Source organism: Podarcis liolepis, assembly GCF_965112155.1.
Source record: "Podarcis liolepis genome assembly, chromosome: 12".
NCBI classification, from domain to species: domain Eukaryota; kingdom Metazoa; phylum Chordata; class Lepidosauria; order Squamata; family Lacertidae; genus Podarcis; species Podarcis liolepis.
The window spans coordinates 16,311,234-16,323,369 of record NC_139563.1 but is presented as its reverse complement, the minus strand read 5'-3'; the positions used below and the strand labels follow the sequence as shown (position 1 = coordinate 16,323,369).

The 12,136-nt window shown below is 41.2% G+C and overlaps 1 protein-coding gene across 6 annotated transcripts in view; it reads right to left on the bottom strand.

Annotated features, from left to right (window-relative positions):
- PFKP (phosphofructokinase, platelet) overlaps positions 1-12,136 on the bottom strand; it is a 58,395-nt gene that overhangs the window by 17,755 nt on the left and 28,504 nt on the right. For all 6 annotated transcript variants that reach the window (XR_014517426.1, XR_014517427.1, XM_083466730.1 and 3 more), the window contains exons 7-14: positions 11,959-12,003; positions 11,762-11,870; positions 10,467-10,562; positions 7,839-7,931; positions 6,783-6,908; positions 5,914-5,978; positions 4,760-4,829; positions 1,489-1,635 (exon numbers count right to left, since the gene is read on the bottom strand). Coding sequence is in view for 4 of the 6 variants with exons in the window: in XM_083466730.1 (XP_083322856.1) it covers positions 1,489-1,635; positions 4,760-4,829; positions 5,914-5,978; positions 6,783-6,908; positions 7,839-7,931; positions 10,467-10,562; positions 11,762-11,870; positions 11,959-12,003 (751 nt within the window). In the remaining 2 variants the exon portion in view is untranslated. The remainder of the gene's footprint in view (positions 1-1,488; positions 1,636-4,759; positions 4,830-5,913; positions 5,979-6,782; positions 6,909-7,838; positions 7,932-10,466; positions 10,563-11,761; positions 11,871-11,958; positions 12,004-12,136) is intronic.

Below are 12,136 nucleotides of genomic sequence, written 5' to 3'. Positions count from 1 at the left end.
TTCTCTTTTTTCCGGAGTAGAGGGGGTTCAGAAAAAGAAAAATCTCAGAAAAATGTCTTCTGATCAATTTTGGCTCAGCTCTAACTTTATCTAATGGGTTAAACAAAATGGAAGTCCAAATGCATTCTTATAAGAGACCTCCAGGTATAGGGTGGTCTATTAAATTCAATAAATAAAAATAATAATAAAAGCTACAGATAAATTTATATTTTTAGTACTTTTGAGCAATGGTCTCTCCTTATGGTGGAAAGCAGACTGAGCCTAAACTCGTCAATGGTTTGGGAATGAAATTTTGCAGGTGGTATTAATTTATGTTTTATTCAGAGAAGACACACTGAAACGATAGGTCCATTAATTTCAATAGATCTACTCTGAGTAAAACTTAAGTTGACTACCACTCTGCAGTCCTAACAAGTGTCACAATGTGATGCAGTTGAGGGATGCTCTGAAATGTTCAAGCCAATTTCTACCTGTTTAATGAAGAGGCAATATGGATTTCTTTTGAACAATTTATATTAACATATATAATATATTATAGACTCATAAGCATGCTGCATCAGGAGTCCCAGGACTGGGCACACTATAAATGTAGCACTCAACAAACACCACCACAATTGAGAAACAAGAATCAAACACAACAGATTTTGTGATATAATTTCAGAAATAGTTATCTAGCGTGTATTCTTATCTCCATAGATTTCATACTCCCACGGCTATTCCAGGATAGGCAAACTGCCAAATATGGCCTCTTGCCAAGGTCACTTCAAAGCTACCCTTGAGACCAAATATATTGAATCTGATATGGAAGATTTCTCAGGAGTATCAAAGAAGCAAACGCTTCATGTAAACATAGTTAATCATTTCTTCTTCAAGAAGGTTTTAAGGGTATTTTTTTAGACGTATGGGGGTAGAATTAGCTGCAAAAATAGATCAAACCGTTATGCTTTTACTATATTTGAAACTGCCTCTATGAGGAGAGCTCCTGTGGGAGATGTGCAATATCCATCTGTCATAACAAGACTCCTGCTCTGTGTTGTTTGGTGGTGTTGGTCACTTGTGTTTAGTGTTCTAAAAATACCTCACAAACACCCCTCCTGCAACAAATTTCACTAAATTTATCTCTGCAGTCGACATATGTTCTCTCCAAGGAGGACCCTCTCTTCTCCATTCCCATTGCATTGTAACTGTCACTGGAAAAACCTAGCTCTGGTTTCTTTGAATTGCAATCTTTGTATGAAAGTGCATTTTGAAAGCAGGAAAATTATGTTTTGGGGGCCTGCCAGAGGGCAAGTTAAAACAAAATTAAGAATAAGAAAATAAGAAGGGCCTGCTGGATGAGGCCAATGGCCTATCCAGTCCAGAATCCTGTTCTCACAGTAGCCGCCTGTGGGAAACCTTCAGGCAAGACCCTGAGCACAATAACTCTTTTCCCTCCTGTGATTTCCAGCAACTGGAACACTTCCCATACAATTTTTGGTATATACGAACCAGCCCTCTAGAAAAGCCTTCAAATCCATCAGTGACAGCAAACATTTTGTGTCCCTCAGTTATACCGATCCTCACGGCAGAGCGAACGGCAGCATTCATGCCAGCTGCTGGAGCACCAACATTTAAAACAGCTACATTGAAGTTAGTCTGCAGCAGAAAAGAGAGAAAATATAGTCAGGAACATAAACCCCATGGCAGGCAAAAGGAATCATCAAGCGGTAAATCGGAACATCCAGTTTACCTTTTAGCCTGCTGCTACCGTATATTTCCAGTGACAAATATATAAAAGTGCATCAAAAGAAAGCAAGACACACACCTTACCTTCTGAACCCCATCACATTATATAAAACTTAATTTTAAAACTAATCTTAGATTGTGGGGTCAACCCTTCATAGCACTCAGGGAGCCTTCAGTTATTTGCAATCAGCAGCAGGTCCAAATTAAAATGTGAGGCATTGAACTATCCAGTCCAGATTCTGGCATAACAATAACCCAGCATAGAGAAACAAGCACATGCATTGCATACAGAAACAAATTTATACAGAATAGGAATTGTAACCCAAATAACCATATGCATGCATACATGGCTTTTGTGCAATGTTGTTCCTTGGCCCATTGCAACCAAAGTATGTGATGCCACATGCCGTATTGTGTTGAGCTATGGCACAAGCGATTGATTCATTATTGCCAGCACCTAACAATGTTTTAACGTATCTGAGAACCCTATCAGTTTGGCATTTGACAACCACTCTTTTCAGCGTTATAAAACTATTGCCATACCATCTGCCTTTAGGTTGCTCAAGTGTGGGATATAACATTATTCTAGCACCTTTTAAGCACCTTTGATGTGTACATAAGGTAGAACATGAATTTTATTTTTATTTATTAAATTTGTATACCATCTTCATCCGAAGATCGCAGGGCAATTCACAACGTAAAAATACAAACTTCAAACTACACAATTGCCACAAGCAATTCTCTTGAGGAGAATACAGTCTGTCACAATGGGTTATATGCTGTATTACAAGATTTTGATTTTCAGATTGATGTTTAATTTCTTCATCTACTGCCCTCAAGGAAGCACCACATTCTCGTGGAAACAAATTTAATGAAGTAATTATTGGTTGTAGTTCTGTAACCTAAGTACTCAAAATGCTGATCAACAGAACCCCACTATCATTTCTTTTGCTTTCAGATAAACTGTCATGAGAGGATGCGGGTGGTGCTGTGGGTTAAATCACAGAGCCTAGGACTTGCTGATCCCACAGAGCCTAGGACTTGCCGATCAGAAGGTCAGCAGTTTGAATCCCCGTGAGGGGGTGAGCTCCCATTGCTCGGTCCCTGCTGCTGCCAACCTAGCAGTTTGGAATGTGAGCATGTCTTTAAGGAGCGTGTCTTTAAGGAGGCTAGTCTACTCTTATCTAGACAACTGACTAAATTGGCAATTACCAGCACCCTTGAGAGAAAATTTGGCCTCTTGGAAAGCACAGACCTATATTTCACCCCTCTGACTGAGGCCTTATTCCCACCTCTGCACAGCATTTCAGCAAAGAGCATGTTTCTGAAGAATCTTTCTCCTGTAGTTTCTAAGAAAGAAGCTGATGTTGGGAGTGCCTCCCTGGAAAGCTGGTTCCCTTATAATCCCTCCTTCCCTATGGCTCTCATGGTCTCTGGTAATTAATTCATGCTTGCCAATGTTGCAAGAATGGCTGGAATTCTCCTAAGCCTGTCAGCTTCTGTGGCATAAATGAAAAATGAGAGCCACTTCATGGCCGTTTTAATGTGTGATCTGCCTCTTATGAGTCTCAGAAAGCAGCAAATAAAGCACAACCTGCTCATGCTCATTCTACCTTCTTAGTCACAAAAATGACAGCCCTACTGGAGAGTCTGGTAGTATGCCGGGCCTCACGTGGAGCCATTTATGTCACCTTTTGTATGGAAAATGAGGAGGCCTCACAACAAGGGGTATTTTCAGAGGACCATGTCTGCCTATGCTAAGTCATATAAAAATAGCGGAACTGAAAATGAGGAGTATAAAAGTCATGCGGTATTTCAAGCGATTCTTGAATTACATGGCATTTTTCTGCCTTTTCACCATGACAATAAATGGGGACCTTTCGCATTTTCTGGAGAATTCTTTCAACTTCACAAGAAGCACGTCTTATGTGCTCTATTAAAGCTTCTGCAAAGGCACACTTGGTGTAAATCAAAGTTGTGGCAAAACTGAAGAGCATACTGGTTGTCCAGCTTTAAGCAAAGAAGTGCACAGTCGAAAAACAAAAATAACTATATATCAAATCCCATTGCCATGCAAAAATAATAGAGCCTGCCAACCTAGCAAGCAAAAGACCTTGCTAAGGTTAGTCACTTTATTCGTTTATTTTTTACATACGCTACATGAGATATCACCCTGTTAAAGAAAACAGAAAGATTTAAAAGTAAAACTGTAGCTGCAGATATTTCCCACTTACTGAGCCATTTTGCAAAACCAGTATGTACATTTCTCCCGACATACATTAGCACTGGGCAAAAAACCTTGTTTTGAAATACTGTTCAGCTGACCAGCTGGTAGACCACTGTAACACAGCTTGCTGTATATAGATGCATTCAGTACCTCTTGTTAGGGACACCTTTGAATTTCATAACTAGACATGGAATTGGTTATCTGAGAGAGGCCTAGACCTTTCAGGAAAAAATGTATTTTGGTAGTTTAAACAAGGAAATAGACATGGCAATGTTTACAAAATTTAGACTGTTTACAAAATGCTGTATTTACAAAATTTAGATCACTGCCTGCCAGGCTCCAACTCAATATACAAGTCCATAGTCCATAGATGTTTCCATGGAGACCGTTTTCAAAATTCTGAACAACCTGCTGTGTGTGTTTAGATGCTTTCTCAACAAAACACGTAGCGTCTTCTACTATACAGAGGACAGTCCTCTATTTGAAAGCAGTTGAAAAGCAGGAAAAGTATAAAGAACCGTAAGGAGGAAGAGGAAGGGCCAATCTACAGATTGGCGTGTTTGCTGTAAGCCATCCATTTATTAGCTCCTGGGACAGCAAACTGAGTAAGGAGAAAGGTCTTCCCCACAATGGCAGGATGGTGTTTCTATTTAAACTGTAGCAACTATTTTTAAATTCATATACATCAGCATTTTCAATTTTTATGCAAATTGGCATGCCCTTTCTTGGTGATGCACTTAATTGGCCACCCTAAGGACACAGGAATGAGGAATTAACCAGACAACTTGACAACTATCTAAGAAGTACCTTGGGAAGGTCAGCAGCCGTCCTTTTGGTAGACAGCAGCTTGTAAGTATTCAAGTTGTTCTCAAAACTCCTGCAACAGAAAATGATATTTTCACGCTGTTGTCTGAATAATAAAGCTATTTCACAATGCTAGAGAATACGGAGAGGTAGTTTTCTAACCTAAAGTGTCACTCAGAGCATTTAGTAACTATATATCTTTACTTGTTACTTGGTAGATTGTATTTGAGACATAGGTTGTAGCCATTGGTGTCGCTCTGCTGACAGAGTCACCAATTCTGCTTCTAGTTGGCTTGGGAACCAATGGAACAATGTGAGATGTGGTTTAGGGGACTGAAGGTGGAAGGGGGAACTGGTGAAAAATTCCCCGCTTCCCAGCTAGGCTGGTAGACTCCTCCATTTCCACCAGTGCTTTCCATCATCAGCCCTTCAACTTCATTGGATTCAAATCATGGAATGTGAATGATTTTCCCTCGTACAACTTGTTTTATTTTGGAGAGGACTGAATGGGAAATATCTTCACTCTGCTTTCAACGGTTTGATTTCCCCTCCAGAGGCGCACTCCCATGTCTCTTGAGATAGACAGATGCCAACAACAACAAATGTCTCATATACATTTAAGACAGGCAAATGACCACTTATGATTTGCCATTTGAGGGAATCTTTCAGAAATTACATTTGCTCCTCCCTGTGCAACTCCACAACGGATACCCACTTAGCATTCAATATTATGTGCTCTATGAACTGTGAAAAGCAATGCAAGCACCATTTCTGATGAAATGGCATTTTAAATTCTGCAGAGATAATACTGGTAGAATTCCTTTTCTGGTATAGAATTGGCCTAGAATAGTCATATAACTTTGGAGGGTTAAAATGTGTACACTAGAAACTAGAGTAAAAGAATCTATTCCCCCCTGTTCCTTAGCCATGAAAAATAATCCCTTAACACAGGCATAGGCAAACTTGGCCCTCCGGATGTTTTGGGACTACAACTCCCATCATCCCTGACCACTGGTCCTGCTAGCTAGGGATGATGGGAGTTGTAGTCCCAAAACACCTGGAGGGCTGAGTTTGCCTATGCCTGCCTTAACACAATTAGCTATGATTTATTGGAAAAGTTATTGCTGCCAGCAGAGAAATAAACAACAGAGGAGTACCTTCCACGAAGTTGCACAGCGTCACTGAATCTTTTTCCGTCCATGGCTTTCTGTACATCTTGGGTCTTTTTGAAATAAAGAAGAAAAAATGCCATCATTTATTAGAAAATGATATTATCTATCACAATGCTAGAAGGCTATGAAGTAGATCCGAATGGTGACAATTGCTATAGCCTTGCTCAGGTTAGTAAATCCAAATTATTTCAGTGGGATTTATAATGCAATCTGTCTACTTAGAAATAAGCCCCATTGAGTTCAATGGGACTGGTGTCTCAGTAGACATGTATATAATTGGACTCTTAACCAGCCCAGCACTTCAGCCAATGTTACTTCAATGCCTGGGAAAGCTAAAGCATAAATTTTAAAATCAGAAATAAACAGGAAAGGACTATATTTTATTAGGTTCATGGTCTCAAATCATGCATTATAAGACTGCAACATACAGAATGCCTCAACTGAACATTATTGCGAAGGTTTTGGGAAACCAGAATAATCTCAGCATGCAGCTCATTGGTATGTATGTGTATTATGGTATGTGGGTGTTACTGTGTAGTCACTAAACTAAACTAGCCACAAGAAATGAGAGTTTAAATAGCAAGAGACTCATTGCGAATATAAATGTGCAGCTACTATGTTAAAGGCATCTGCATTACAAAAGGTAAGCAGTGCTGTTTGCTGTCAAGATTCATGGGGCAGTAACGAATAGCCCAGTTACTGTCACTGAAGGAATGACTGGAGTTCATTGTGCCCAACGTGGATAAGAGTTCTGCTCACATCTTTCCAGGCTCCAAGTAACAACCAACTATTGATGGCTAACCAACAAGAGAGTGTCAATGAACAAACACAACTGCTTCTTTTCAGCAACTCACCATCTGCACACACTCCATTAAAGGCAGGCGGACAGCTTGGTTTCCAGACAGGGAAACCACACAAGCAGGAGTTTCAGGTGTGCCCTCTAGAAGGGCAAGGACAGCTTCCACACCCATGCGACTTGCCTGAAAAAGAAAAGAAAAAAAGAAATCCATAAGAAACCTTTAACCATATGTGAACATTTTGCATGGAGGCTATGCCGACTTTGATACGTGCCAGCAAGCATCTACAGAATGTTCTTTGTAAAGAACAGTTTCACAGAATTAGAAATAGGGAGGGATAATTACCACAATACTATAAGAACAAATGACCACAGGTTGCTTTAAAATCTATTGCGGAACAGATGAGAAGGCAAAGAGCTCCTAAATCATGTACATAATTCCATAGCCAATCAAGAGTCTACTTCTTTATCTATATGGTCTCTACTTCCATTTTGCTAAGCACCTATATATGTCCTTGGAAATCTCAATGCTATTCCCTGATCAGCAACTCATTGGGCTGGGAAGTCAAATCTTGCAGGAAATAGGGCAAAAAGAAGTCCAATCCCCACTGCCACAAATATTGCTTATCCACTCTCCCCTTTTTCCTATGGAGAAGACAATGAGCAGTGGTCAAATAGCACCCTTCAGAAGGCTAGCTCTGTGCTAAGGGCTGCCAGGAGCAGACTGCTTCATTTACTCTGGACCAGCCATTTTGATGGAATGTCACAACAGGAAATTATGAGACAGACAGAAAACTGATTTCAGTGCTAGATGCTGTATGTGTGTTACAGAATTACCTAGTTCTCCTTGTCCAGGGTGACATACATGGTTCTACCTTGTTTTATCCTAAAGGTTGGCTGAGAGACACTTATTGTCCAAAATCCAGAGAACATAATGGCGGAGTACAAATTTTAATCCATGACTTGCTCATTTATATATGACCTTCTCCTCACTACGCCACACTCTAGAGAGCTGGTGGCATTTGTGACTGTTCTACAATCTGAATGAGGACAAGGAACCATGTAACGCCCTAAACAGCGGCACTGAACACACAGGCTGCCTGCAGCTACTTACCAAAATCCTATCAAATGCAGAGGGAGTGCCACCCCTTTGCACATGGCCAAGGATAGTCACGCGAGTGTCATACCCTAGTCGCTGCACCACAAGCTGCAAAAAAGACAAAGTGTCAAGTTAAAGACGAGAATAGGATTATGAGCTGTAACAGCTGCAGAAACACACTGGGGTACTATTGTGCCTGAACAGTAGGTGGAAATCCTAGTTTAAAACTTTAAGAATGCATGCAATACAAAGATTATGAAGAGTTAGGATTCTTTAATAGTGATGGAGCAATGCTCTCAAATCCCTTTAACCTTAAGGCAAGCAAAATTGATCCCTATGTAAGCAAGTATTTTAAAAAAGTGAAGGTGGCAAGGTTTCAGAGCCAGTTTGACTAGAAGCAACAGCAGGATAATAATAAAAAGGGTGTACAGCACTGGCAATGATGTCACCACTGCTCCCACTTCGAGTCTTTGAAAAACTATTGTTTATCTTCATCTTGAAAGACTATTCCCTATAATAATTAAAGCAGAACATTTTGAAATTACTTAACTCTAGTGCACAAATATTACACAAACAAAAGAATAATTTTTGATGTTTCTTACAAGGCTGAGGTAAAAATATCTACCATTGTATACAGAGGAGTAATAGCAAGGAAAAAACCAGTCATGTCCTATTCCTTGTTACAATCAAGTCTGTACTCTCCTAACTCCAGATCTGTGAAAACTTTTCTTTCTGAACAAACAGACCAGAATACAGTGGTACCTCAGGTTAACTACTTAATTCGTTTCGGAGGTCCGTTCTTAACCTGAAACTGTTCTTAACCTGAAGCACCACTTTAGTTAATGGGGCCTCCTGCTGCCACCACGCCACCACCACACGATTTCTGTTCTCATCCTGAAGCAAAGTTCTTAACCCAAGGTTCTATTTCTGGGTTAGCGGAGTCTGTAACCTGAAGTGTCTGTAACCCAAGGTACCACTGTAAGGTGGGGTAAGATTCCTGGAGAATCTGGCCTCTTTCCAATCAAGCTTAAGAATTACAACCTGACAATGGGTGACCCTGTAATCCCAGACTTTGACTGGACATCTTAGTGGGACTGTTTGGCTATTAATCCTTCACCTACCTCCATGTATGGTAACTTTATGACAAGGCCTTGAGGTACAGGAGAGAAAGCCTGAATGCAAGATCTCTCTTAACCCAGGATACAGAAAGTGATACAGAAAGGGGTTTTGGTATATGGGGTTAGAGATGTCAGTATCTCAGCTCACAGTCAGAGGTAACTGGCCTCCCCCGGGGCAAACTGAATGAGATACTTGTTGACCTTCCCGTCTGCGTCTCCCGGCAGGCTAGGTCGTAAATTGGCGATTCTCCTCGTCAGACGTGAGAAGAACACACCCTCTGCTTCTCTCTCCCTGCTTCCCCCCCCCCCAGGGAGGGGAAATGAGACAGACAGGAGTCTATTTACATGTCTTTTATTCCTGTCATTTCAGCAGTACATAGAAACGTGACTGCACCTTCCAGACTCCAGCAGAAGAGTCACTACTCCGCCCCTGTACTTCCAGCACAGGTCAGATGACACTCTGAGCTAACATCCGGTGCTCAGTACAAAGAATAGACTCCCCCTTTTTCCCAACAGTACAGTTCGAGACAACAACATCCTGTTTTGCTTTCCAGCCACCTGCAGCTGGCTTTTGCATTGCTGCTTTTCCCTGACAAGGGAGAGATCTTTTATCTGAACTATTATGGGATCTCCCTGTTTGGCATTCCCTTTTGTACATTGTGAGGAAGTGGAGAAGGGGTAAGGAACCACACAAAGCACTCGAAAGTTTGCAGTGTGCTGAGGTGACAAAGTAAAGTCGAACAGTCCAGGCTCTACATCTGAGTCAGAGGTGGTTTCAAAGAATTTTTACAAGTTTAAATGTGTTGGCGGCAGAAGCAAAGGTAAAGCGTATGCAGCAGGGAATGGCCACACAATTTTGAAAGGCTGTGTGTTCAAGCTCACCCCACCCCCACTTGCAAACACTGAAGAAACCCATACTATGTCAAGGTAAGTTATGGCCTCCTTGTGGTTTGTGCAGCAGCATCTTACTCATCTTGGAACTATTTTCCAATCCACATTAAAGTGAAGATTTTTCTTCCCTTTTATAGCACTTCTGGGTCATTGTCTGGCTGAACAGTGAAACAGTTTGTTCTGAGAAGTCTTGATGATAGAGCAGGCTCAAATTGCCGGGATTGTAGCCAAGTTGATATGTGCCAAACTTAGTTCATATAATGGATATAATTTGATAACAAAAATCAGTTCAGCACTGAGAACTGAAGGCATCCTCCTTGTTTTGAATGTTTTGACCAGGTCCTACAAAATACCCAAATAACACAGTATACTCATTTGTATTTGTATGTTTGTTTTATGCCTTTTAAAAGGCAGCAACTAGGTTATAATCATAATTACTGAGATTACATTACTGCTAAAGGACACAGATATAATATTTATTGTATTGCCTGAAATGATTAAAATGCAATCAACCATATAAAGAAAGGCTAATTATGTTCATAGAGAAATGATACACGCTTTACGCTATGTGGAAGAGAAGCATTCAGTTACATATATCCTTGGTAGAAGATTTGATTGGCAGCTTGATACTTACATCCTTAACTTGCTCTGAAGTTATAGGCTGATTGTGGCAATCAATGGCACCTTCTGCTACAATTATGATATTCAGCCTTTTCTTTCGTGCACGGTTCTAGGGTAAAAAAATGCAGAAAAGTCATTAAATCTGCCTCATGGTCTGAGACCACAGCAAATAGCTGAAGTTCAAAGCTGAGCTGTACCTTGAAAGCTTCTCAGACTATTGCAACTACTTATTGTGTTGCTGCCGTTTTGAAAATGAACATTAATCACCCCACAGACCTTGCTAAACCAGGATAAAAATAATGCTTTCTAACACATTTTTACCACCTCATTATTGCTGGCAACCCCATCCAGCTGTGGATTGCCTTGTTGGCAAATTACCCTTCCTCCTTGCAACAGTAACATCATCATATAGCCCATGGGCAGGCAAACTAAGGCCCAGGGGCCGGATCTGGCCCAATCGCCTTCTAAATCTGGCCCGCAGATGGTCTGGGAATCAGCGTGTTTTTACATGAGTAGAATGTGTCCTTTTATTTAAAATGGATCTCTGGGTTATTTGTGGGGCATAGGAATTTGTTCATATTTCCCCCCCAAAAAATATAGTCTGGCCCCCCAACATGGTCTGAGGGAAAGTGGACTGGCCCCCTGCTGAAAGAGTTTGCCGATCCCTGATATAGCCGATCAGGTCTAAATCCTCAACACTAGCGATATCTTCCATTCTGGACATTAGCACCAAAGATTAGAGTCAGGTGGACGACAAAGCAGTTCACAAGGGAGTGCTGTCATTGGTCACCTAAATGCCAGGTGCCTGCTGGCAAGGGGGTGCCTGCTACCTGAACATGTTCCACAGACAGGGCCGGCCCACCCATGAGGCAAGGTGACTGCTTCGGGTGGCAGGATTCACAGGGGCAGCAAATTCCAATGTGGATCTTTATTCCCCCCCTTGTTCCTGATGTAGTTTTTCACCCACCCCTTCTTCCCTGGCAGGGAGGAGGGCATCATTTTGTTGTTCACCTCAGGTGCCAAAATGTTTTGAGTCTGCCTGGATGTGCCTTCCCTCTATGATGCCCTATGGGTGGGTGGGTGGTCTTTACTAGGTGGAAATGGAAAGATGATGAAAAGGGAGGACAATTTCGCAGTAGGAAAACAATGCTGTGGAACACTTCTTCCATTTTGGCTCTACCTAGGACACTGCGGGGTTGAAAGCTTTCCGGCCATCCCTGATCTTTTCTTTGAGGAACCTAGTAAGCTTTCAAAGAAGCCTAAGAGATCCCAGGACAGAGTTTGAAAGCCACTGCAGAAAATAATTACCTCAGAAAGCCTAGAACACATATGATCTTCCCATCCTTCCTCAGGTGGATATTCAGGAATAAAGACATAATCTGCACCACAGGCTAAGGCACTAACAAGAGCTAGGTACCTAGAGCAAAATCAGAAAATCCAAATGAGAACGTGAACTATATATTTCGGCAATTTTAACTAAATGTGGTGTTGGCAGACATACGTACCCACAGTGTCTCCCCATCACCTCCAGGACAAAGGTCCTCTGATGGCTGTAACAATTACAATAAATATTAATAGCGTCACAACAGCATCAAAGTATGAAGTGATATGTACAAATGCACAGAAAGAAGACAGGCGATTGTTTGGCACTATAGAAACTATATTTGCGCTTATGTTTTCTGT